This window comes from Anolis carolinensis, unplaced genomic scaffold (genome assembly GCF_035594765.1).
Source record: "Anolis carolinensis isolate JA03-04 unplaced genomic scaffold, rAnoCar3.1.pri scaffold_10, whole genome shotgun sequence".
NCBI classification, from domain to species: domain Eukaryota; kingdom Metazoa; phylum Chordata; class Lepidosauria; order Squamata; family Dactyloidae; genus Anolis; species Anolis carolinensis.
This window is the reverse complement of record NW_026943821.1, coordinates 1,198,105-1,225,604: the sequence shown is the minus strand read 5'-3', so window position 1 is coordinate 1,225,604 and position 27,500 is coordinate 1,198,105. Positions and strand designations below refer to the sequence as shown.

The 27,500-nt window shown below is 43.1% G+C and overlaps 1 protein-coding gene across 4 annotated transcripts; it reads right to left on the bottom strand.

Moving 5' to 3' along the window:
- Positions 1-1,716: 1,716 nt before the first annotated feature.
- Positions 1,717-19,406, bottom strand: LOC103281925 (carcinoembryonic antigen-related cell adhesion molecule 16). 4 transcript variants are annotated; one of them, XM_062962488.1, is made up of 6 exons: positions 19,247-19,406; positions 17,732-18,097; positions 14,812-14,835; positions 13,088-13,180; positions 9,945-10,004; positions 1,717-2,770 (listed from the first exon to the last, which is right to left on the bottom strand). In XM_062962488.1, the coding sequence occupies exons 1-5, from the start codon at positions 19,296-19,298 to the stop codon at positions 9,988-9,990; spliced, it is 552 nt and encodes a 183-aa protein (XP_062818558.1). In that variant the 5' UTR covers positions 19,299-19,406; the 3' UTR covers positions 1,717-2,770; positions 9,945-9,987. The 4 variants fall into 4 exon arrangements, with proteins under 4 accessions (XP_062818558.1, XP_062818560.1, XP_062818557.1 ...); XM_062962490.1 differs by having other exon boundaries at positions 1,717-2,043; XM_062962487.1 differs by lacking the exon at positions 9,945-10,004.
- Positions 19,407-27,500: the final 8,094 nt, after the last annotated feature.

Here is a 27,500-nt window from a genome sequence, read left to right as displayed (position 1 = left end):
CAAAGGAGGGGCCAGAGTCTCCCAAGGTCTCCCCTGCAAAATAGGCATTGCTGTAGGAATACTGTGTTGTCGAAGGCTGTATGGCCATCTTCTAGCAGCACTTTCTCCTGTCGTTTTGCCTGCATCTGTGGCTCATGGCATCCCTCTCTGGGGGAGATAACACCAAAAATCAGCAGAGTAGCAAAAGCAAAAGCTTTCAAATGCAGCAGTTACTTACACGGGGCGAGCAAGAGAAGCCTTTGACCATTTAGGATTGCAATGGACTGCAGAGTCTCAGTAAAAGTTCAAAAAGTATTTATTCAGGTAAAAAGAACTCCATTGCAGATAGAAAGGCTTGAGAGCTGTCTAGACTACTATAGACTGGTTTCTAAGGAAAAATAAGAAAGGGGAAATAGCAAACATCTAAATAGTTACATCTTGCCAGGAGAGAAAGCAAGATGCTTCTTGTCAGCTAGAAGAATAAAGGGAGAAGAAGAAAGAACCAAAATGGTTCCAACTTCATGGTCCAGTTTATTGGGGCCATAAAACATTCTGACCAATGAGAAGTTAGTGTCCCTGGAGATTCACATTTCTACTAACTTCAAAGTAAGGGATGTGAGTGAAACACAGTAAAGCCTGTCTAGGCATGCTTTGGAAACAGGGAAAGGATTCCCTCCATCTAACTCTATCATCTATCTAACTACATCTAGACTTGAGTAGTCCAGGGTGATTCCCAACAATAGTGAGGCCCATTCTCAAGAAGGTCTCCCTTGATTCGACCACGTTGAGCAATTACAGACCAACCTCGAACCTACCTTTCTTGGGCAAGCTCCTGGAGCGGGTGGTCGCCTCACCGCTCCAGGATTTCCTGGATGACACCGATTTTCTGGACCCATCTCAGTCCGGCTTTAGACCTGGTCATAGTACTGAGACGGCTTTGGTCACCTTGGTGGATGACCTCCGCAGGGAAATTCCAGAAGGGAAACAACCAGGGCCAGCTAACACCTCCCAACAAAGGATTCCCCCAGGCAAGAAGTAGCCAGGCTTTGAAGCTGCAAGGCCATTAAATGTTAATTGCAGCATTCTTACTTGCCACACTGAGACTATCCATTGCTTTTCAACCTGGCCAACTAAGGATTCCACAAGGTAGAAAGCGGCCAGGCTTGCAAGCAGCAAGGCTATTCAGTGCTGTTCAACCTGACCAACCAAGATTTCCCCTAGATAGAAAGCCCTCAGGTTTTGAAGCCACGAGGCTACTCCGTCCCATTCAACCTGCCCAAGGAAGGATGCCCCTATATAGAAAGCAGCCAGGCTTTGAAGCAGTGAGGCTATTCAGTGCAATTCAAATCGGCCAAAAAACCATTCCTCTAGAACGCAAGTACGCAGCCTTCCAAGCAGCAAGCCTATTCCATTGTATTCCATCTCACCAAACAAGGATTCGCATAAGAATAAAACAACCAGGCTTTGTGGCTGCAAGGCTATTCATGGCTATTCCACCTGGTCAACAAATGATTCCCATAAGCCACGGCAACGCATGGCCGGGCACAGCTAGTAAAGTATATTATTATTATTATTATTATTATTATTATTATTATTATTATCCCTCTTTGATTGATCTTAACAAATGTCGAGAGCTGACGGTCCGTATTTAGCAGCTGAAAAATCCTGACTCATAAAGATTTCCTGTCTGTGCTTGGGAATTAAACTAAAGGAAAAATAGACTCCACAACGGCAACCTTGGAGTGTTTACTTCATTTTATTTGTGGGCAAGGCCTTGTCATTGCGTGGTCCATCAGTGCGGCGAATGAAACATTGGAGGAGTATTTCTCAAACGGTCCCAACTGGAACCTGGACGAGATCAATATGATTTCAATAATCTGACTTTTCCGTCCATTTTCATGACTTGATGGTTCTTGGTGTTATTTTGCTGTGTTCCGTTCTTCAGGCTTTATCCGTCCACTGGAGATGGAAAGCTGTCATCTTTTCCGCTCAGGCGATGGTCTGCCTTACCTCTCCTGAGAGTGAGGACTGAAGAAAATGACGGAACTCCTTCGGGAGAAGTACCTGGAGGAAGGAGAAGACAAGGTGGTCAAACCTGCCCATCTTCTTCTGGGTTGAGAGCTGAGAGAGGCAGCAGCATGGAAATCGTGAGCGGTGAGAGGAGAATTCAACTTTTCCTTTCAGATTCCTCATCTCTGGGCAAGACAGAGAAAGGAGAGTTGGTCTGCAGAAAATCATTTTGTTGGATCTTCAAGTAGAGATAGCTCCCGCCGTGAGATGCCCTCTCCGTTACGCTTTCAACACCCAACAAATAAAAATTAAGATTTTAATATTTTTTTTCTTTAAAATCCCACTATACACGTGGTGCTTTCACAAAAGGAAACCTGTTAAAGTCTGTCTGTACATTCCTGCTTGAGTGCTGTAAGATTTACGATCTTTAATTGCCTCCTGGGAAGAGCCATCAAGTTGATTGCTGCAATTAAGAAAACTTGAAGCAATAAATATTCAGCCTCACTTTCAGGCTGATGGGAGACTGCCAACTTAAAGGCCAGGTTCATATTGGCTGAAAGGAGACTGCTTTGTTTTTAAAAACGATGGTTTAAACTCTGAAAAAGATGGAGGGCTGAACCTGGCTTCTCTTCCGCCCCTTCCCAAGCACAACTCCATTTCTCAAACAGGAAACTATCTTTGCTGCCGAGTCCTTGAACAAAACGCTTTCAGGCCGTAATCAACTATGGATAAAGGGTCACCGAAGACGACGAGGGGTCTAATCACATCCTAGCTTGAAAGGCTGCAGCAACAAATATGTCAGAGAAAGCAAAAAAAAAAATCAAGTCAGTCATCAGATAAAACGCTTTTAGGAATTAAAACTATGTTTATGGAACTTAGGACCTCGATGGAGGCTGTTACCCAAGAAATTAAACAAATTTCTGTACGTCAAGAACAGACTGAGGCAAAAGTAAATAAATTGGACAATGATCAGAAACTTACTTCAAAAAGGCTTGAAAAAACAGAAGGGGCTCAACAACTCTTTTATGATAAGCAAGAGGGTATGTTGGATAATAATGCCATCACAAAACTAAAATTGCTGATAACACTCTTAAGACTACGAAGGATCCGAGAGGGGGAAGAAGGTGACAATTTGAAGGAGTTTATAGCCAAAATGCTAGCAGAACTGTTGGGAGAAGATGATCTCTCAATGATGATGAATTCTATATCCTCATGTTACAGAGTGAGTTCTGCATTGTGTATTTTGTTGCAAGAACATTCAAAGATATTACTCTGAAGAAACAATTGGCCCGGGGCTGTGGCGCAGACGGGAGAGCAAGCCAGTGCAATTAACTGCGATGAATCACTGACCAGGAGGTCATAAGTTCGAGGCCCGCTCGGAGCTATGTTGTTGTTTGTCTTTGTCCTATGTTAAAAGGCATTGAATGTTTGCCTAATATGTGTAATGTGATCCGCGCTGAGTCCCCTTCGGGGTGAGAAAGGCGGAATATAAATGCTGTAAATAAATAAATAAATAAATAAACAATTCAAATCCCCGATTATAATAGAGGGAAATAAAATTCTGAAGACTCCTGAAAAAGAGGAAAGATTTTGCTTTCTTGTTGAGTAAACTAAAAAAGAAGATATCCTTCAGATGGCTTTGCCCCCAAGGAGTATCCTTTTATTACAACACCAAGAGACATTCTATTTCCGACACCATGAAGGCTGAGCAATTCTTAAGGAAATATCATAAGAACTTCTCTGCTGAAGAAGAGGCTCAGCCAGAAGAGGAAAGACAAGGACATAGGAGAGAGAAATATGAAAGAGATCTCGGGCCGAAATCATAAATTCCCATCAAAAGAAGAAAAGGAGCCTGTGCAGGAGGAGAAAGAAACATCAATGGCTCCGGAAGAAGAGGGAGGAGAAGAAGAGGAAGAAATTGGGTAGCAATTGATTATGTTTGAGCAAGATATATATATATATGTGTGTGTGTGTGTGTGTGTGTGTGTGTTTTATTGGCTTGTTGTTGTTGTTACATTGTTGTGTTGGGCAAGGCCCCATGTAAGCCGCCCCGAGTCCCTTCGGGGAGATGTGGCGGGGTATAAAAATAAACTTATTATTATTATTACTATTATTATTATTATTATTATTATTATTATTATTATTATTTGTATATATAAGAGTGATGGAATCCTGGCGACCGCCAAAACAACAAAACTAAACACCCCCCAACCTCCAAAATTGACATCACAACCCTTCATCCATGCCTCTAGGTTGATACAACAAAAAGAAAAATAAAGTCTTAATTAGAGGGAGAGGAATAATTGTTTTTATCCAATTGCTGCCAGTTAGAAGGCTAAGCTCCGCCCACTTGGTCTCCTAGCAACCCACTCACCCAGGGGACAGGCAGAGTTAGGCCTCACTTAGGCCTCTTCCACACTGCCTATAAAATACAAATTATCAGATTTTAACTGGATTAGATGGCAGTGTAGGCTCAAGGCCCTTCCACACAGCTATATAACCCATTTATAATCTTATATTATCTGCTTTAACTGGATTATCTGGACTCCACGCCTTTACCCTTGACCTTAACTACCACCAATTCCTCAATACTTTATTTCCCATACCACCATACTTCGCCACAGCAACGTGTGGCCGGGCACAGCTAGTATATATATATATATATATATAGAGAGAGAGAGAGAGAGAGAGAGATTAAGTTTACTTGGCCTTCAACTCCCAGAAATCCTAACAGCTGATAAACTGGCTGGGCTTTCTGGGAGTTGTAGGCCAAAAACATCTGGGGACCTCAGGTTGAGAACCACTGCTTTAAGGAGAGACATGTCTAGGGAGGTGGGGGAAGCAGGGTAATGATAAAATGCACCATTAAAATGGACACCAAATTTTTGAATATTATTTCTTATAATACAAATGGTTTAAACATTGGGTCAAAGCGCAAGAGGGTATTCTATTTCTTGAAAAAAGTTAAGCCTGGCATAGCATTTTTAGTAGAATTTTACATGATAGAAAGGGATATTCATCTATTGGAACAAGGAAGACTAGGCCATTTATTCACCTCATGCAACCATAAGAAAACCAATGGGGTTGCAATTTATATTTATATATAGAAAACCAATGGGGTTGCAATAAATACTTGAAACCTGAGGTAATCTTCTCAGATAAGGAAGGTAGGATTCTTAAATTGGTTCTCCTAGTAGGTATTTATGCCCTCAATATCAAACAAAATGAATTTTACAATACACTTGCAGAGTGAGTACAGTGAGAAAGACATGATTTGGCTGGGTGACTTAATAAATAATAATAATAATAATAATAATAATAATAATAATAATAATAACAATACTTTATTTTTATATCCTGCCACCCTCTCCCCGAAGGGACTTGAGGCGGCTAACATGGGAAAAGAAAAACAAAAGAAAAAGAAGGTATATAATATAAAATATAATAATATAAAAACAAGAACAACATGAGAATCAAGTAAAAACAAATTCAAACACAATTGTACAAATAAAAACCATGAAAACAGGATAAAAGAGAAGGTCATAAAACAACTTCAATGAGGTTATGGACACAAAGTTAGATAGGAGTAACAGAATCAAAAAACACAAGAAAAGAGGTAAATTACCGGGTTCCTTTATGAAAGAAATACATCAATACATGTATGATATTGGAGAACCCTTAATCCAACTGGAAGAGAATTTACATGTTATTCCCACAAACACAGATCAGCCTCTAGAACTGACATGATTTCGGTACAAAAAACATCATCTGTAGAACAGAGAAGGCAGAGATCCTAGCAAGACTATTTGCTGATCACAATCTGATTCTATTGAAACTAAGACAGGAAAACAGCAGCAGGGGTGTATGGAGAATGAATGATTATATTCTGAGGATAAAAACACAAAGGAATAAAATTGGAACAGAATTAAAATATTACCTGAAAAACAACACTAAGGAAAACCTAGATGATAGTGGTTTGGGAGGTTGGGAAAACCATAATGAAGGATATTAATTCAGCAAAATTCAATTTGGTACAAAGATAATAATAAAAAGCAACTAGAATTATTAGTCAAGATTAGAGGAAAGGAAATAAAGCTGGAGAGGACTATGGGGGGGCGAAAATTTTAGCAGAATTGAAAAACTTACGCCAGCAATACGATTTGTCGATTGCTAATGATACAATAGGTATTACATCTTTGAGAATGCAAACAAGCCAGGCAAACTACTTGCCTGGCAGCTGAAAGGCACAAAGTAAACACAACAGCGAAACAATTATGAATTTGCAACAAATTCAGAAAGTATTTAAAAATTATTACTGAAAGCTATAAAACGAACATGAAGATTTAGGCAAGACCTCTCAGTTAACAAGTCTAAGAATACAAGATTAACGGAAGCAATGAGAGCCAATCTAGATAGACTAATCACACTGGATGAATTAATGGAAACAATAGATAAGATTAGACCACATAAAGCTCCTGGCCCGGATGGCCTTTTGCCACTTCACTACAAAACATTTAAGGAAGAGCTGACACCAAAACTTGTGTCTGTAATGAACAGTCTTGGAAAAAGGTGAGATTTCAGAATCTTGGAAAGAATCCACAATTGTACTAATTGTACTAATCCCCAAGGATGACCTGGCCTTCAATGCTGAATGGAACTCCAGAGACACGGTCAGAAATAAAGCAGGGATTGAGCTGGTTTCTGTACTGTACAAATTCAATCTTTACATATTAAGTGCGGCAAGTAAAAAATACTCTTATCCTTTTACTTATCACTCAACGAGATCCATTAGCACTCTGGACTATATATGCGTCTCTGAGGAATTCATTGAGTTCTTCTCCAAGGTTACAATCAAACCAAGGGAAGAAAGTGACCATCAACCACTGGCAGCAGCTATTTACAGTCACTCCGATATATGTCCAACAAATGCCTTGGATGTGAAATTCATACACTCCATGTCCACACTTCAATGAAAGAGACTAAAATGGCAGGCAGTCAATTTAATAGCCATTGAAGAATATTGACGTAACCCGCAAGCTGTTGCATGTGGTGAAGTGATAAAAGCAGCTTCGTCTAATCCAGTGGTTCCCAAACTTATTTGGCCTACCGTCCCCTTTCCAGAAAAAATATTACTCAGAGCCCCCTGAAAAGGGGGTGTGGCTTAGAGAGGTGGGTGTGGCTCCTGCTCAAGAGGGCGGGGCTGAGCCTCTCTCCTAGTCCAAGATGCAGGGCTGCGAGGGGAGGTGGGCGGGGCCACAAATGGACAGCCAGGACTGGGATGGGCGGAGTTATGAGCTCTGAGGCAGGGCTGAGCTTCTATCCCTGTCCTGCGACGCCTGCCAGGATACAGGGGGCGGGGTTAGAGGAGGGGGCGGGGCCTCTATACCCCGTCCCCGTGTTCTAACAAGTGCCTCAGAGGCTCTTGGGAAGAGGCCCCACCCCCACCCTTAGCCCCGCCCTTTAGTCCTAAAAGGCCTCTCAGGAGAAATGTAGAGGCTCAGCCCTGTCTCGTGCTCTTGGGAAGAGGCCCCACCCCCACCCCTAGCCCCGCCCTTTCATCCTAAAAGGCCTCTCAGGAGAGGTATAGAGTCTCAGCCCTGTCTTGGGCTCTTGGGAAGAGACCCCACCCCAGCCCCGCCCTTTAGTCCTAAAAGGCCTCTCAGGAGAAGTATAGAGGCTCAGCCCTGTCTCAGGCTCTTGGAAGGAGGCCCCTCCCCCTTCCCTAGCTCCACCCTCTGTGTCCCAACAAGCACCTCAGAAGAGTATAGATTCTCAGCCCTGTCCCGAGCTCTTGGGAAGAAGCCACGCCCACTCCTCTAGCTCCACCCCCTGTGTCCTGACAGGAGCCTCAGGTGCTCAGCCCTGTCTCCGGCACTTGGGAAGAGACCCCGCCCCTCCCTTGGCCCCGCCCCCGTGTCCTAATAGGTGCCATCACCGCCCCCCTGGATCACTCCAGCACCCACCAGGGGGCGGTAGTGCCACTTTGGGAATCACTTGGGAATCTAATCCTAACATAACCCCTATGACCCATTTTACGTCCTGGCGCCGTTTGGGGATGATGGGCCATGGATGATGGGATTTGCAGTACTTTCGAATGCTACACCTCCCACAGACCACTGTGACGCCCACCAGTGAGGGAACTGGACCAAACCTGACACACAGAACCCCTGTGACCCCCTTTTACATCCTGGTGCAAATTGGGGAAGAATGGACCAAGGATGATGGGAATTGCAGTACCTTCCCTCACTTCTTGAGACCACAGCAACTGCCATAAATCACAGAACTGAACCAAACCAGGCACACAGATCCCAAATGACATACTTTACATGCTGCAGCAGTTTGGCGGAGGATGGACCAAGGATTATGGGATTTGCAGTACCTTCATCCAATTCACCTACCACAGACCAATATGATGCCCATGAATGACAAAACTGTATCAAACTTGACACGCAGGTGCAGCGTGGCCCACTTTACATCCTGGTGCAGTTTGGAGGAGGAGGGACCATGAATGATGGGACTTGCAGTATCTTCACTCACTTCCCGGGACCACTGTGACCCCCACCAATGACTGATCAAGACCAAACTTGGCATACAAAGTCACCATGACCCACTCTACATCTTGGCACTGTTTGCACGGGATGTAACATGGACAATGGGACTTGCAATACCTTCACTCACTGAGAGCACTGTGACTCCCACCAATGATGAATAAGAACCAAACTTGGTACACAAAGCCCTCATCACCCACTCTACATCTTGGTGAGGTTTGGAAGAGCTTAGACCATGGATGATGGGACTTGCAGTATGTTCACTCACTTCCCAGGGCCACTGTCACCCCCACCAATGTCTCATCAAGACCAAACCTGACACAGAAAACACCCATGGCTCACTCTACATCCAGGTGCAGTTTGGAAGACGATGGAGCATGGACGATAGGACTTGCAATACCTTCACTCACTTCCTGAGAGCACCGCAACCCACACAAATGACTGATCAAGACCAAACTTGGTACGTAGAGCCCCCATGACCTACTCTACATCCTGGCACTGTTTGGAGGGGGATGGACCATGGACGATGGGACTTGCATATGGGAGTTGGAGTTTACCCGCACCCACTGAACCCAGCTGACATTGGATCTAAACTACATTTGGAACACAGGCAAACAATGCCTTTCTCAAATGACCCGGGCACCGCCGGGTCCCCAAGCTAGTACAATATAAAAATCTGGAGTGAACTGAACTCTGCCTTCCATTTAAAGAGCTCAGTGGTCTTCTGGCAACTAGTTTCTTCAAAACTGAGACAAGTAAGATTCTCAATGGAGCCTCTGGTGGTGTAGTGTGTTAAAGCGCTGAGTTGCTGAACTTGCAGACCAAAAGGTTGCAGGTTCGGAGCGGAGTGAGCGCCTGCTTTTAGCTCCAGCTTCTGCCAACCTAGCAGTTCGAAAACATACAAATGTGAGTAGATCAATAGGTACCACTCAGGTGGGAAGGTAACGGCGCTCCATGCAGTCATGCCGGCCACATGACCTTGGAGGTGTCTGTGGACAACGCCGGCTCTTTGGCTTAGAAATGGAGATGAGCACCAACCCCCAGAGGCTGGCAGATAAGTATCATCATCCCTATTCATAAGAATGGAGAGAAAACCAACCCAAAGAACTACTGGCCTATAAGCCTGATTGACATCACAGCAAAAAATTATGCAAAATATCTTTTGATTAAAATTGAGCAATGGTCCAATGCAAACGATATTCTCTGCGTAGAACAATCAGGCTTCCGACAGTGATGTTCAACCATAGATAATTGCTTTGTTCTGCAGCATATAATCCAAAAATATAATTCAAGGGAGATGAGTCTGTATACAGCATTTATAGACCTGTCTTCAGCATTTGACACAATCTGCCGCAACACATTATGGGAAAGGCTGGCTGCCACAAACATTGACAGAAGATTACTTACTTTAATCATTACGTTGTATTCTGATACAGTATTGAAAGTCAGGCTAAGACCGAGTGGAACCTTGAGCAATGAAAACAAAATGTCAACTGGAGTGAGACAAGGGTGCATATTAGCCCCCTTTCTCTTTAACTTCTATATAAATGTCATTGTGAAAACATTCTCCTCTGACAGTCTATATGGCCCTAAAGTTCTGTCCAGAACTATCAACATATTACTTTACGCTGATGATATGGTGATTATGGCAATGTCTCCAGTGGGACTGAGAAGATCTCTGGCAAAATTCAATTTGTATTGTGAGCTACATTCGCTAACTATGAACAAGGATACATCCAAAATTATGGTCTTTGGAAAAAACAGGAAATGGTACATTTGGACCTTGAATGGCGTACTCTTGGAACAAACTAATAGTTACAAATATCAAGGCATTACATTTTCATCATCTGGTGCTTGGTCTAATCATATTACTCATGCTATACAAAGAGCAACGAAAGCAGCAGGTTCCATTTACAAGCTGTACCATCATAGATACCCAGGCACAATCAGACCCGCCCTGGAAATCTTTAAGAAAAAAATAATGCCAACACTTATATTCGGGGCTGAAACTTGGGGGCACACCAATTTGGCCAAGATCCAAGTCTTCCAAGTCAAGCATCTTCGCATCCTCCTTGGTCTCCAGAACAACGCTAACAGCTGCAGTAAAGGCGGAGCTAGGAATGCTCCCAGTAAAAGCTCAAATTTTAATGAGACGATTTAATTACTGGTCAATGGTAAATCGGGTGAATTCCAGTAGACTTCCTCACCTATGTTTAGAGGATCATGTCCAGCATGTCCACAAATCATGGGTTATGGCCTTAAACAACGAGATGACTAAAATTTACAATTTCTGAACGATCTTGGACCCAGGGCAAAACACATGCTCATGCAATGCACTTGTGATATCTATGCTCAATTGGACCTCACAAGTATAGGTAGACCTTCTGCCACAAAGTTTTTAGCTTCTCGCAAAATGAATGTGCATTTAGAACACTATCTGACTATTCCGTTACCCTTAAAAAGAATATATACCAGGGCTAGGTTTGAACAAATCGGTATTATTATGCAAACTGGGCACTACTGTAACATCCCAAGAAGTGAGAGATTTTGCGTTTGGGGAGAACAGATGGTGGAAGATATCGAACATTCTTTGATTGACTGTCCAGCATATACTGAATTCCGATACAGATATTTACATCCATTACTATCCAATTTTAGGTCTCCCAACAGAAATGATCTTGTGACTTTCCTCTTGCAAGGACAAGAAAAATCCACCATAAACAGAGTAAGCATCTTTGTTCTGAAAGCTACCAAGAGCTAGAAGTATAGAGGGTTAAATAAAATGTGCATAAACTCCACGGGGACCAGTGACAGAAGCCAAGGTGGTGGGTAAGACTTGGGGCGGGTTAAAGGGTAATTGTACTGGGGGCGGCAGGTTGTCTATGCATATATATGCGTATATGTTTGTAATGTATATGGTGGGTGTATTACAATTTTAAAATAAAAAGTTATGTAAGAAAAACCTGCCGATCTTCTTCTAATCTGCTATCTGCTACAAGGGGGTGCATGGAAAGCAAGGGAAAATGGGACCAAGTTTGGAGGCAGAAGCAGAGGTTTTATTCATCTGGCCAGATGGATGTCAGAACAGTGTAATCGCAAAAAGAAGGGATATATCGTACAATACAGTGCAAAGCATTTTATCCCCTTTGGTAGCTATTCATCAGACCCTCTCCCTACTCAACCCTACTGGTCGAGCTAGGATCCGAGCTGTCATTGGCTGGGGACCCCCTGTGTTGTTAGAAGTGGATGGAGTCTCCCTTATGTCGGGAAAAATGGAAACTGCTATTTGTCCATTTAAAGCTGGAGCCATTTGGAAGATTCTCTCAGTAAGACTTGGGAAAAGGGCAAGACTTGGGAAATGGCCTGAATTAGTCCAGGATGGGATTATGGGGTTTATAATAGATGTCAATCCCAGAGGCAAAAGACACATCTTATGTAAATGTCTCTAAAGAGGCCTTGCTTACCTGAGAGGATTCCCTCTCAGCTGGATATTGGGCTGGCTTCCTGGATGTTCAACCCCCAATAGTTTCCCAAGCACATTTTATATAGTTCATGTTTCTTTGGGTGCCCAGTTCCTGTGCATATATATGTGACTCCTCACCCTTGATGGTTCATTAATAAAGCAAAGATGCATGCAAGGATTGTCCTCCAGTGACAGATTGGAAAAAATAATGATTTCAATACCATTGTGCATTGTTGTCTTAACAGGAAAGAGGGGAAAAGAGGGAGATTTGTTTGAGGATAAGATAATGGGGCCCCTGGAGTCTAATTCTGAATTGCATCTTAAGGAAAGACCTTTTCCTGTTTGCTCTGTCTGACCTGACGGGGTTTTTCCTCCCAAACCAGTTTTACACTTTATCTCTGAGGCTTGGTAAATGATTAGATTAATCCTCCCAGGAATCTTTGGGGCTGGGCTGGGGCTTGGGACCTAGCTAAGATCTGTACAAATATGTTATAAATTTATAATTATTAGTATTAGAGGAGGGGGTTGATTTTTCGATAACACAGGGGTTGTTTTTTCTTCCTCCATCCAGAGCGGAACCAGGACTGTTCAGAAGGTATACTCTGTCTCATTGTGAACAAAGTAAAAGAACCTTTCTGCTGCTTTTTAAAGATTAATCCTCCCAGGAATCTTTGGGGCTGGGCTGGGGCTTGAGACCCAGCTAAGATCTGTACAAATATGTTATAAAGGTATAGTTATTAGTATTAGAGGAGGGGGTTGATTTTTCGATAACGCAGGGGTTGTTTTTTCTTCCTCCATCTGGAGTGGAACCAGGACTGTTCAGGAGGTATACTCTGTCTCATTGTGAACAAAGTAAAAGAACCTTTCTGCTGCTTTTTAAAGATTAATCCTCCCAGGAATATTTAGGGCTGGGCTGGGGCTTGAGACCCAGCCAAGCTCTAGAAAAGTATATTTTAAATTTACAGTTATTAGTATTAGAGGAGGGTGGTCAACCGTAAATACAGCAACTAAATAAATAAATATTTCAATAACACAAGGGGCATCTGGAAGGGAACCGAGACTGTTCAGCTCCCAGGGTTTTACTTACGGTACATGAGGAAAAGCACCACACACAGGACCCCTACGCCACCTATGCTCCCAATGATAATGGCAAGGATGTTTGATGTGGAGAGTCCCCGGCCTGCAAGGAGGAAAACGCATGATGCAGAGCATGGCACATCACTCTCGATCCAGACTGGCCTGGTCTGGACATTCCCAGAGGATTAGATTAGGACATCATACCTCATCAGCTCTCGCTCTATTTATTATTTATTTAATACATTTATATCCCGCCCTTCTCACCCCAAAGGGGATTCAGAGCGGCTTACAAAGTAAATTTACATACAATATTATATTATTAGCATAGCACAATACTGGCAATAAATTACCTTATTGTACTATATCTATATATTGTAATATTGATAATAATATTACATGTAATATATAATATATAATTAATGTTATTGTATTGTATTATTGGTATTATATTGTATTACAAAATAATATTATTAATATCATATGCATATACAATATATTATAATATATTATTGTAAATTATATTGTATATATGTATATATGCACGTGCACTTTCAGGAGAGGTATAGAGGCTCAGCCCTGTCTCGGGCTCTTGGAAGAAGGCCCCGCCCCCTTCCCTATCCCCACCCTTTAGTCCTAAAAGGCCTTTCAGGAGAGGTATAGAGGCTCAGCCCTGTCTCAGGCTCTTGGGAAGAGGCTCCGCCCCCACCCCTAGCCCCACCCTTTAATCCTAAAAGTCCTCTCAGGAGAAATATAGAGGCTCAGCCCTGTTTCAGGCTCTTGGGAAGAGCCCCACCCCACCCCTAGCCCCACCCTTTAATCCTAAAAGGCCTCTCAGGAGAAATATAGAGGCTCAGCCCTGTCTCACGCTCTTGGGAAAAGGCCCCCGCCCCCTTCCCTAGCTCCGCCCTCTGTGTCCCAACAAGCGCCTCAGGAGAGGTATAGATGCTCAGCCCTGTCTTGGGCTCTTGGGAAGAAGCCACGCCCACTCCTCTAGCTCCACCCCCTGTGTCCTGACAGGAGCCTCAGGTGCTCAGCCCTATCTCTGGCACTTGGGAAGAGGCTCCGCCCCTCCTCTGGCCCCGCCCCCATGTCCTAATAAGTGCCATCACCACCCCCTGGATCGCTCCAGCACCCACCAGGGGGCGGTTAATGTTATAAAAATAATAAATAGAGAAAAATAATAAATGTAATAACAATAATAATAGAGTAAAATAATAAATGTAATAATAATAATAATAAATAGCGTAAAATCATAAATGTAATAGTAACAATCATAATAGAATGAAATAATAAATCACACTCTCTCAGCCCCAGGAAGGCACAGGTAATTCCACTCCTTAACTGTGTCATCACATATTGAGGCCTACATTTTATTGCATGCCCCATGTTAAGAGTTAAGCTTTGGTCTCATAGTAAGCTTTAAGCTCTGGCCATTATATTGGTAGGTATCTATCTAGTGTTAGGCCTGATGTTCAGCTTTATAGCCTTTGCAAAAATATTAGGAAGCCTTAGAATCATAGAATCATAGAATAGTAGAGTTGGAAGAGACCACATGGGCCATCAGGAGAGGCCTTCTTCATTTGGAGGTCTCCATTTCCATGAAAATGACACTCCTCTTGAAATGCTGGAATGCTTGGCTCTGTCATTTGGGCCAAGTGAGGAGCATCTTTCAAAGAAAACCACCCCTGCAATACCAGGTCAGAGGAAAGGGGAAAAAGAAACGCTGTGACTTACCATGTGCATTGGGATCGTTTGGATCTGCCAAAAAGAAAACAATTCTGCTGAAACATGGCACACAAAGGATATATACAGTCATCTATATATATAAAAATGTTCTGATAGTTTTTCCCTTAACTTAAACAGCAAAACTACACGACCAAATCACACCAAATTTGGCCACAAAAGACATAGTCATTCGGTCTGTGTTTTTACATAAAAAAACAAGAAAAATAAAGTCCTAATTAGAGGGAGAAGAATAACTGTTTCTTTCCCATTGCTGCCAGTTAGAAAGCTAAGCTCCGCCCACTTTGTCTCCTAGCAAGCCACTCAGCCATTTAATGACGCCCAGGGCCTCTTCAATCAGGCCTCTTCCACACTGCCTATAAAATACAGATTATTTTATTTGAACTGGATTATATGCCAGTGTAGACTCAAGGCCCTTCCACACAGCTATTTTATAATCCATTTATAATCTTGAGTCCACACTACCATATAATCCACTTCAGTGTGCATTTTATACAGCTGTGTAGAAGGAGCCTCATGTAATCCAGTTCTAAGCAGATAATATAAGATTATAAATATACAGTAGAGTCTCACCTATCCAACATAAACACCCCGGCAGAACGTTGGATAAGCAAATATGTTGGATAATAAGAAGGGAGTAAGGAAAAGTCTATTAAACGTCAAATTATGTTATGATTTTACAACAGCCAGGCTTGCAAGCAGCAAGGCTGTTCAATGCTATTCAACCTGGCCAACCAAGATTTCCCTTAAATAGAAAACCCGCAAGCTCTGAAGCCACGAGGCTACTCTGTCCCATTCAACCTGGCCTAGCAAGCATGCCCTATGTAGAAAGCAGCCATGCTTTTAAGCTGCAAGACTATTCACTGCTATTCCACCTGGCCAACAAATGATTCCCATAAGCCACAGCAACACGTGGCCGGGCAAAGCTATTATTGTATAAAAATGTGACAGATAGTCATGTTGAGCAAAAGTCATACAGACAGATTTCACTAACAGATAATACACACATATAGCATAAACGTGTTACAGATATTCCATATATTTTCCAATACTATTACAAACATATTGCTTGTAAATGTTAGAGGCCACCATATTTCACAAAATGCTAGAGACATAATGTACAAAAATGTTATAAACATATTTTACAAAACTGTTACCGGCCGTCATATTGGACAAAAATGTTACAGACGTATTTCACTCTAAAGTTATAAGTTTCCATATTGCATGAAAACATATTGAGTCATATTTCATAGAAACTTTACAGTCATATTGCACGAAAATATTATCGAAAGTTATTGTGCCAAAAAATTTGGGGAGTCAATATTTTACAAAAACATGGTAGAGTCATACTGCACTAAAATATTATTGTCATATTGCACAAAAATATGATAGTCACAGCACAGAAAATTTTGGAGAGTCATATTGCACTAAACCATTATAGACATATTGCACAAAAATGTTATACTCATATTTCTCAAAACATTACAGAGCCATATTGCATGAAACATTATAGAGAGTCATGTTGCACCAATATGTTACAGAGAGAGAGTCATATGACGCATAACATAAGAGACGAGGGTTGAATGAAAAGTAATGCCTCCACCTTCGTAACTCAACAGATGGCAGTCCTGGTATGCGGCAGGTCCTGGCTTGTTCAGTAGACTCTCCTCTACAGTTAGTTCCACTTGGTGGGAAGCCTTAGCATTGAACGGTTGTGTTGTTAAAGTGCGAAGTATGGAACCCTGCACAGACGGGGAAGCCTTAGCATTGAACGGTTGTGTTGTTAAAGTGCGAAGTAGGGAACCCTGCGCAGACGGGGAAGCCTTAGCATTGAACGGTTGTGTTGTTAAAGTGCAAAGTATGGAACCTTGCACAGACGGGGAAGCCTTAGCATTGAACGGTTGTGTTGTTAAAGTGCAAAGTATGGAACCTTGCACAGACGGGGAAGCCTTAGCATTGAACGGTTGTGTTGTTAAAGTGCAAAGTATGGAACCTTGCACAGACGGTCAATCAATGCGACTTAAGCAACATGCAGTCACTGAATTCTTGACAGCATAAGGTGTCACCTCAAAGGAGATTCATCAGAGAATGCAAACTGTTAGTGATGTGCGTCGTTGGGCGAGTAAGTTTAAAGGTGTTGAGGTGGGAATATCTGCCTTGTGTGACAAACAAAGAGTTGACGTCTTGTGACAGCAACCACCGAGTTTCACAAGCAAAAGGCTGACAGATTGATTCAGGACGATCGTTGTATCACTCAGAGAGAAATTTCAAGCCTAATCGGCATTTCACAAGAACTTGTGGGTCACATTATTGCTTTGCTTGGCTATCGGAAGATGTCTACGCAATGGGTCCTGTGAGACGCTGGTTGCGGAAACAGAGTGTAGACGTCCTCCATGACGGCTTCAGAAAACTTGTTCATCATTGGCAGAAATGTACCCAATTGTCTCGTGATGATGTGGAAAAGTGAATAGTTGTTGTGGTTGTTTTTTTATTTTGTTTTTTTTTTCGTGTCAGGAGCAACCTGAGTTGCTTCTGGAGTGAGAGAATTGGCCGTCTGCAAGGACGTTGCCGAGGGGACGCCCTGATGTTTTTGATGTTTTTACCATCCTTGTGGGAGGCTTCTCTCATGTCCCCGCATGGAGCTGGAGCTGATAGAGGGAGCTCATCCGCGCTCTCCCCGGGTGGGATTCGAACCTGGCAGCCTTCAGGTCAGCAACCCAACCTTCAAGTCACGAGGCTTTTATCCCCTAGGCCACCGGAGGCTCCGTTGTGGTTGTTAAAGAGCACATTCTAAGGATTATTTCTGCATTTGACTTATTGAAATATTTCCATCCAAACCCAAGTAACGAAGGCGGAGGCATGCCTTTTCATTCAACCCTGGTATATTGTACCAAATGTTACGGAAGCCTACCTGGGATCACAAGCCTCACGCTCCCCGCCCGAATTCCCCCACGGCCATATATCAGGACTATATAGTTTCCCGTGTCGGTGATGTTCAGGCGTGTGATTTCAAGGGAGCAGTCGGGCCTCATGGTCTCTCGCCCGGTGTATTTGGGCTGCTTCCTAGTTGCAGGGCTCGGGGAGAAGAAATAGGCCAGGATGGTGTTGTTGTCGGTCATTTCCCGTCGGTACCAGCGGCAGCTCACGGGCTTATAAGGGAGGATGCTGGGGGTGAGGCGGACCGTCCCCCCTTCCTTCGGCTGAGATGGATTCATCACGATATTTGTCAGCTCCATGTAGGCTCCGGTCAAGGAGAAGCAAAGGCTCAGGGCGAAGGCTGTCCAGAGAACAAGGGAAGGAGGAGGTCACGCCCAGCAAAGCAGCCACTTGAGGCCAAGCCCATCAAGCCAACATCTGGCCCACATCTGAAAGAAGCCTCTGGGTCTCCAAACACATCCCCAAAGTCTTTCTGTCCCCGCTTTTAGCCTGCCTTCCTGCCTTCCTTCCTTCTCTCCTCCCCTCTCTCCTTACTTCCTTCCCTCTCTCCTTTTTTCCTCCCTCCCTTCCTTCTCTCTTTCCTTCCTTCCTTCTCTTCTTCTTTCTTTCCTTGCTTTCTTTTCTCCCTTTCTTCCTTCCCTCTCTCCTTTCCTCTCTCCATTTCTTCTTCCTTTCTTCCTTCTCTTCTTCCTTCCTTCTTTCCTTCCTTTCTTTTCTCCCTTCCTTCCCTCCTCCTTCCCTCCCTCCCTCCCTTCTCTCCTTCCTTCCTTCCTTCCTTCCTTCCTTCTTTTCTTCCTTTCTTTACTCCCTTCCTTCCTTCCTCCTTCCCTCCCTCCCTTCCTTCTCTCCTTTCTTCCTTCCTTCCTTCCTTCTTTCCTTCTTTTCTTTTCTCCCTCCCTTCCTTCTCTCCTTTCTTCCTTTCTCTCTCCTTCCTTCTCCCCCTCCTTCCCTCTCTCCTCCCTCCCTTCCTTCCTTCCTTCCTTCCTTTCTTCCTTCTTTCCCTCCCTCCCTCCCTTCCTCCCTTCCTTCCTTCTCTCCTGCTTTTCTCCCTTCCTTCTCTCCTTCCTTCCTTCTCTTCTTCCTTCCTTCTTTCCCTCCCTCCCTCCCTTCCTTCTTTCTTTCTTTCCTTCTCTCCTTCCTTCCTTCTCTCCTGCTTTTCTCCCTTCCTTCTTTCTTTCCTTCCTTCTCTTCTTCCTTCCTTCTTTCCTTTCTTCCCTCCCTCCTTTCTTTCTTTTCTTCTCTCCTTCCTTCCTTCTCTCCTTCCTTCCTTCTCTCCTGCTTTTCTCCCTTCCTTCTTTCTTTCCTTCCTTCTCTTCTTCCTTCCTTCTTTCCTTTCTTCCCTCCCTCCTTTCTTTCTTTTCTTCTCTCCTTCCTTCCTTCTCTTCTTCCTTCCTTCTCTCCTCCCCTATCTCCTTACTTCCTTCCCTCCCTCCCTCCTTTCCTTCCTTCCTTCCTTCCTTCCTTCTCTCCTTACCCTTCCCTTCCTCACCTGCCAGGAGCGAGGGGGGCCACCCGCCCTTCCTCCCGAGGAGGACCCCCATCCGGCCTCTCCTCCGCTGTTCTGGGGGCGCCTTCCCCTCCCTCCCCTTCTCTTCCCTTCCCCTCGATCTCTTCCTCGGAAAAGGTCCCGTTGCGCACGTCTCCGGGGGGCCATTGTGAGCTCAGCGAGTGAGCAGGGAGGGAGGGGGGGGCAGGGTTGGAACGAGGACGAGCATTCCCATCGTTCCCATCAGCCTCCTCCTCCTCCTCCTCCTCCGGCCAGGCCACCCGTCAGGCCACTCTCACCCTCCCAGAGTTGTCTGCTGTGCTTCACGTGAAGCCCTTTCACTCTTTCGCAGGATCAAAAGGAGCTCAACAGATGGGAGAGCTGATTGGCCCAAACTAACACAATATATTTTCCATATCAACCAGGAAAAATGTCAGATAATTCCTCCACCTGGGCAGGAAAAAAAGGAAATGCAGGGATAGAGAATGGGAGAGGGCTAACTGGACAACAGAGTCCCAGATGAGAAAGGGAATAATAATAATAATAATAATAATAATAATAATAATAATAATAATAATAATAATAATAATAATAATAATCACCATCTGCCAACTGCAAAAGGCCACCCTACTGGGATTTGCACACATCATCAGAAAATACATCACACAGTCCTAGACACTTGGGAAGTGTTCGACTTGTGGTTTTGCGAAACGAAATCCAGCATATCTATCTTGTTTGCTGTGCCATACAACATCGTTGTGTTGATAATAATAATAATAATAACTGGAACACATTATTACAGTACAGTCTCACTAATCCAAGCTAAACGGGCCGGCAGAAGCTTGGATAAGCAAATATCTTGGATTATAAGGACTGATCAAGGAAAAGCCTATTAAACATCAAATTAGGTTATGATTTTACAAATTAAGCACCAAAACTTCATGTTATACAACAAATTTGACAGAAAATGTAGTTCAATACGCAGTAATGTTATGTTGTAATTACTGTATTTATGAATTTAGCACCAAAATATCACGATATATTGGAAACATTGACTACAAAAATGGCTTGGATTATCCAGAGGCTTGGACAAGCGAGGCTTGGATTAGTGAGACTCTACTGTATTATTATTAATAATAATAATAATAATAATAATAATAATAATAATAATAATAATAATATGAAATCCAGCATATCTATCTTGTTTGCTGTGTCATAATAAAATAATAATAACTGGAACACAACACACCAGACATCACAGTTGTGGAAAAGAAAAAGGTTTGGATCACTGATGTCGCCATCCCAGGTGAGAGTCGCATTGACGAAAAACAACAGGAAAAACTCAGCCGCTCTCAGGACCTCAAGATTGAACTTCAAAGACTCTGGCAGAAACCAGTGCAGGTGGTCCCGGTGGTGATGGGCACACTGGGTGCCGTGCCAAAAGATCTCAGCCGGCATTTGGAAACAATAGACATTGACAAAATCACGAGCTGCCAACTGCAAAAGGCCACCCTACTGGGATCTGCATGCATCATCCGAAAATACATCACACAGTCCTAGACACTTGGGAAGTGTTCGACTTGTGATTTTGTGATATAAAATCCAGCATATCTGTCTTGTTTGCTGTGTCATAAAAAATAATAATCCAAAAATACATCACACAGTCCTAAACACTTGGGAAGTGGTCGACTTGTGATTTTGTGATACGAAATCCAGCACATCTATCTTGTTTGTTGTGTCATACAATGTCGTTGTGTCAATGGTAATAATAATAATAAACAATCCTAAACGCTTGGGAAGTGTTCAACTTGTGATTTTATGATATTATTATTATTATTATTATTATTATTATTATTATTATTATTATTATTATGCGCTCATGTTTTTGTTTTGGACTATAAAATGCCGAGCTGTGTCTCAGATCTCATGGCAGATTCCTTGCTTTACTGGTCACCCTCAGTTATGCTCTGGCCAGAAATAGAGCTGTAAATTGGAACTCCAGTCTCTAGTGTCTAATTGGGAGAAAAGATACTAGGGACTCACCAATCCTCGCCATGTTCCAAAAGCATTCTCTCCTGACGTTTCACCCACATCTATGGCCGGCATCCTCAGAGGTTCTGAAGTCTGTTGCAAGCTAAGTAAGTGGGGTTTATATATCTGTGGAAAGTCCAGGGTGGGAGAAAGAGCTCTTGTCTGAGGATAGTGTGAATGTTGCAATTGGCCATCTTGATTAGCGTTTAATGGCCTTGCAGATTAAAAGCCTGGCTGCTTCCTCCCTGGGGGCATCCTTGGTTGGGAGGTGTTAGCTGGCCATGATTGTTTCCTGTCTGGATTTCCCGTTTTCAGAGTATTGTTCTTTATTTAGGCTTTTCCTTAATCCCTCCTTATTATCCAACATTTTTGCTTATCCAATGCTTTTTTTTTAGTGATTGGTTTTTTTTGGGGGGGGGGGGGCACCAAAATTCTGTTCACCTACACTTGAAAATTACCTTGGACCAGCCCTGCCAGAGAGTCATACTGGAGGACCAAGAGATGTGAAAAACCTGCATTTCCCCTCTATCATGGGGGTCTTTTTCCCTTGAACTTAACATATATAAAAAATCCTGACTCATAAAGAGAGATGTGACCGTTCAATTTGGCTTCCTCTCTGTGCTTGGAAATTAAGCTAAGGGAAACAGAATCCACATAAGCAACCTTGGGGTGTCTCTTCCATTTTATTTGTGGGCAAGGCCTTGTCATTAAATGGTCCATCAGTGCAATGGATGAAACTTTGGAGGAGTATTTCTCAAATGGTACCAACTGGAACCTGGACGAGATCAATATGATTTCAATAATCTGGCTTTTCCATCCATTTTCATGACTTGACTGTGGTCGGTTTTATTTTTCTCTCTTCCGTTCTTCAGGCGTGATCCATCAATATGTTTTAGGACCCTAAATAACAACAACAACAACAACAACAATATATTTATATTCTACTCTATCTCCCCAAGGGGACTCAGAGCAGATTACAGAACACATATACAGCAAACATTCAATGCTGTTATACAATTAAAAGGGACAGACAATACATAAACAGAGGTAAAGGCTTTTCCCATCTTTAAAATAAATTGAAATGACAAAATCTTCAATAAGGAAGTCCAATGGAGGGTCAATATACTATAGATTTCCACCTGAGCTCTCCACTCTTAAACTGGTTCAGTACATTGGAGAGATTGGTGCCTGGAGTAGATTTACCATCATGTGCATCAAGCCGTGATCCTGGAGACCAGGGTACGAATTCATTCTTGGATTTGAAAATCCACTAGGGAGCCTTGGGTGAGGCACACACTCTCAGCCTCAAAAGAGAAGCAAACCCCCTTCTGAGCAAATCTCTCTCAAAAAAACCTGATGATATGGTCATCGTAAGGTCAGCATGGGTTGGAAATGCCTTGAAGGCTCCCAACAGGAACGGAGAGATCAGATGGAAATACATTCTGGATTAAACCGGACACAATGGAGCCATGGATTCAAACTGCAGGAGAGATTCCACATCAGAGCTGTTCATTAATGGAATATAGACCACCTTGGAGTCCAATGGGAGTCTCCTTCTTTGGAGAATTTCAATCAGAGACTGGATGGCCAGTCTGGACGTAAGTAAGGTGTGGGCCACCATGGCCAAGTCATTGGCTGGAAGCTCTCTGTAATGTCCAATCAGTTTTTCAGTTTATCTCTTAGGCTTGGTAAATGGTTAGATTAATCCTCCCAGGAATGTTTGGGGCTGGGCTGGGGCTTGAGACCTAGATAAGATCTGTACAAATCTATATATATAAAAGGGTAATGAAATTTCGGCCTAGGACAAAACAGCAAAACTACACATTCCAGAAACACTAAACTTGGCAGCACAACCCCTCATCCATGCCTCTACGTTCATACAGCAAAAAGAAAAGAAAAATTAAGTCCTAATTAGAGGAAGAGGAATAATTGCCTTTATCCAATTGTTGCCAGTTAGAAGGCTAAGCTCCGCCCACTTGGTCTCCTAGCAACCCACTCAGCCCAGGGGACAGGCAGAATTAGGCCTCACTTAGGCCTCTTCCACACTGCCTATAAAATACAAATTATTTGATTTTAACTGGATTATATGGCAGTGTAGACTCAAGGCCCTTCCACACAGCCATATAACCCATTTATAATCTTATATTATCTGCTTTGAACTGGATTATCTGGACTCCACACTGCCATATAATCCACTTCAGTGTGCATTTTATACAGCTGTGTAGAAGGGGTCTCATATAATCCAGTTCTAAGCAGATAATATAAGATTATAAATATACAGTAGAGTCTCACTTATCCAACATAAACAGGCCGGCACCTTTACCTGTTACCTTAACTACCACCAATTCCTCAATACTTTATTTCCCATACCGCCATACTTCGCCACAGCAACGCGTGGCCGGGCACAGCTAGTAGGTTATAAATGTATAGGTATTATTACTAGAGTGGAGGGGGTTGATTTTTTAATAACACAAGAGGACAAAATTCCTTCCTCCATCCAGAAGAGAACCAGGGCTGTTCAGCTGCCAGCATTTTACTTACAGTAAATCACGGAGAGCACCAGACACAGAATCCCCGTGACAGCCACGCTCCCAAGGACAATGCCAGCGATGATCATCATGCTGCGTCCCCGGACTGCAAGGAGGAAAGTGCATGATGCAGAGCGTGGCACATCACTCTCCATCCAGACTGGTCTGGTCTTAGCAAGGACATTGTGGGCTTTGCTGCCCCAAGAGTAAAGGCAAAGAGGAGACCTTCAGAGGAGAACAACTTCAATGGTTAGAATTTATTGTTGGAGCTATATGCCAGGAGAAATCATTCCCAAGACATGTGCCTGGTAGCATGGGTAACTGAGAGGTTAAAATCACTGTTGGACCAGAACAACACTTCCAGTCAAGTGAGACAGGTGCAATATCTGGAGGTGTCAACATAGAGATAAACACACATGGCAAATGAGATAAAAGGCCTAACCGTGTCCTTAATCTCTCTTTTCTGCTGTGACTGTCTGAGTGTGAGTAACTGCAAATAATTTGGAACAATAATAAGTGAACCACCAAGGGTGCTTGGCAAAGGTACAGAGTTCCAGTGTGCTTGATTAAAGAAGCACAAAGGCAGAGGAAGAGCAGAGAAGCACAGCTGCTTCAAAAGTGCCTGTCTCAGATTCAACTGTTCAGGATCTGGAGGCTGACGATTCTAGGGTCAGGGAGAACCCAAGCTGTCTTTTTGGGGACCACTGACAGAACTGTGGTCCTTGAAGGTCTTTACGCACAAGATGACAGCTGGACCTCTGAGTCATGTTCTCCCAAAGGAAGCCTGGTTGCAGGTTTCCTCGAAAATCATGCCCATAAAAGCCGAAGCCGATATCTGTAGGGCAATGGTGTCAGACATGTGATTCTCCAGGTGTTTTGGACTTCAGCTCCCAGAATCCCTCGCCATTGGGCAAGCTGGCAATAGGGTCAATACCAAAAAGCTGGCAGAGTCAATACCTCTGTTGTAGGGGATTGGTTCCCAGATTTCCATGGAAATGAAATCCTTATTGAAACAAATGACTCTCAACAGAAGAATACCATAGATTTTAAGTGGAAGTCCCAGAAAACCACATTCAATGCCATGACATAGAACAGAGACAGACGCAGGCACGGGCGGGCCTCGAACTCATGACCTCTTGGTCAGAGTGATTTGTTGCAGCTGGCTGCTAACCAGCCTGCGCCACAGCCTCTCTTCCTTGGGGATCATCCTTCATATACCTCAAAACCTCTGAGGATGCCTGCCACAGATGTGGGTGAAACGTCAGAAGAGAATACTTCTGGAACTTGGCCATACAGCCCAGGAAACATACAACAACCCTGTGATTCTGGCCATGAAAGCCTTCGACAACACTTCTTGGTGTTTCTGCATCCTCTAGGACATCTCTGTGGTTAGCATCTGGTGGAAGCCTGCCATAGAACTGTGCCAGAAGATCAAATGAGAATAACTCTCTCACATTTCTAGGTCCTCTTGTGCAATTGTATGGTCAATGTCAACAACAAATCAAAGCAAAGGAGGAAGCAAATGCTTGTGGTGCGGGAATGCTTGGCTTTGTCGTTTGGGCCAAGTGAGGAGCATCTTCCGAACCCTGTTCCCCATTGTGTGCATGTGTAAATGCGCCTCCATCTGCCTCCCACATTTTGCATGAGAACATGCAAAACATACATACAAAACACACCCCGAAGGGCCACTCCACCCCAACCCCCGGAAACCATATTTCCTCTCATTGCTTTGAAAGAAAACCAACCCTGCGAAGCCAGGCCAGATGAACGGGGAAAGTAAGACACTGGGACTTACCAACCGGTGTGGGCTCCTCCTCCTCCTGTGGATCTGCCAAAAATCAAACAATTTTGCTGAAACATGGCACACAAATGTTATAGACAGTCATATTGTGCAAAAATATGACTGATAGTCATGTTGCACAAAAATGTTATAGACATATTGCACTAAGATGTAATAGACATATTGCATAAATATGTTACCAATGTTGGGGACTGGCCCGGAGGGGAAGTAAATAAGAAGAAGTAGAAGTAGAAGAAGTAGAAGAAGTAGAAGTAGAAGTAGAAGAAGAAGAAGAAGAAGAAGAAGAAGAAGAAGAAGAAGAAGAAGAAGAAGAAGAAGAAGTTTATTTATAACCCGCCTCCATCTCCCCTGAAGGGGACTCGGGGCAGCTTACAGCAAAATCAGATACAAAACAATGGGGGCCGGGCTGTGGCGCAGCTGGCTAGTAACCAGCTGCTATAAATCACTACTGACCGAGAGGTCATGAGTTCGAAGCCCGGGTCGAGTTAAGCCTCCGACCATTTAAAAAAAATAGCCCCGGCTTGCTGTTGACCTATGCAGCCCCGAAAGACAGTTGCATCTGTCAAGTAGGAAAAATTTAGGTACGCTTTATGCGGGAGGCTAATTTAACTAATCTACAACACCATAAAACTGCCAGCAAAACATGAGGAAAAGAATGAGGAAGAACAGCCACCAATGGACGGTGAAGCAACAGCTCCCCCTGTGGCCGGAATCGTGAAGCTGGAAAGATGTTAAAATGCCTCTGTATCTGTCTAAAACTGAATGTTGTTTGTCTGTTGGCATTGAATGTTTGCCATAAACGTGTTCATTGTAATCCACCCTGAGTGAGAAGGGCGGAATATAAATACTGTAAATAAATACATAAATAAACAATGATAAAATAAAATATGAAGCATCAAAGAACAATAACAAAAAACAATAATAATATATACACAGCAACCGAAAAAACACAAACATTGAATTAAAAACAATGAGGTTGCAATAGTGGATAAGCAAGGTGCACATTATGAGTTACAAATTTTTAAATAGATAAAGTGCAATAGATTCATTTAAGGTCATATTGGGTAGGGAGGAGCCCTGAATTAATTAAAGGAGAGAATTCCAAGAGAGCAATAAAACAAGCCTTTTATTGTTATCACAGCTAATGATAAGGCAGAACTGCCGTAAGCACCCATCTCGATGGGTCCGTACTGTGCAAATTTATCATTTATTTATTTATTTCTAACATTTATATTCCGCCCTTCTCACCCGAAGGGACTCAGGGCAGTTTACAGTAATGGCAGCAATTCGATGCCCATACAAAATCAGTATCAAAACAATGTACAAGACAATTAAAACTATTTAAAAATACAATATAAATTACAATATATAAATTTCAAACGTAAAATCGGATCCGTTCATCCTAGAAAAACCCTCAGAAATCTGGAAATTATGAAATATGGAAGTGGTTAAAGACACTCTGGAATCGATGCAAGGTTTAAAGTTTTTAGGTTGGCTCTGTGATTGTTGCTATCTATATATATAAAAGAATGATGGCATCACGGCAGCGGACAAAACAACAAAAGTAAACACCCCACAACTTCGAAAATTGACAGCATAACCCCTTATCCATGCCTCTAGGTTGATACAACAAAAAGAAAAGAAAAATGAAGTCCTAATTAGAGGGAGAGGAATAATTGTTTTTATCCAATTGCTGCCAGTTAGAAAGCTAAGCTCTGCTCACTTGGTCTCCTAGCAACCCACTCAGCCCAGGGGACCCTTTACCTTAACTACCACCAATTCCTCAGTACTTTATTTCCCATACCACCATACTTCGCCACAGCAATGCGTGGCCGGGCACAGCTAGTCTATATATATAAAAATGTTCTGACCGTTTCTGCTTTAAGGTAAACAGCAA

Excerpts from the sequence above, each read along its gene's own strand:
- LOC103281925 (XM_062962486.1), bottom strand. The coding sequence starts at position 19,298 with ATGGGGGTCCTCCTCGGGAGGAAGGGCGGGTGGCCCCCCTCGCTCCTG. Across the intron at positions 14,836-17,731 it reads CGTGAGGCTTGTGATCCCAG|ATCCAAACGATCCCAATGCA; the intron begins GTAGGCTTCCGT and ends TCTTTTTGGCAG. Across the intron at positions 2,044-13,087 it reads GGTGCTTTTCCTCATGTACC|GTACTTCTCCCGAAGGAGTT; the intron begins GTAAGTAAAACC and ends TCCTTCCTCCAG.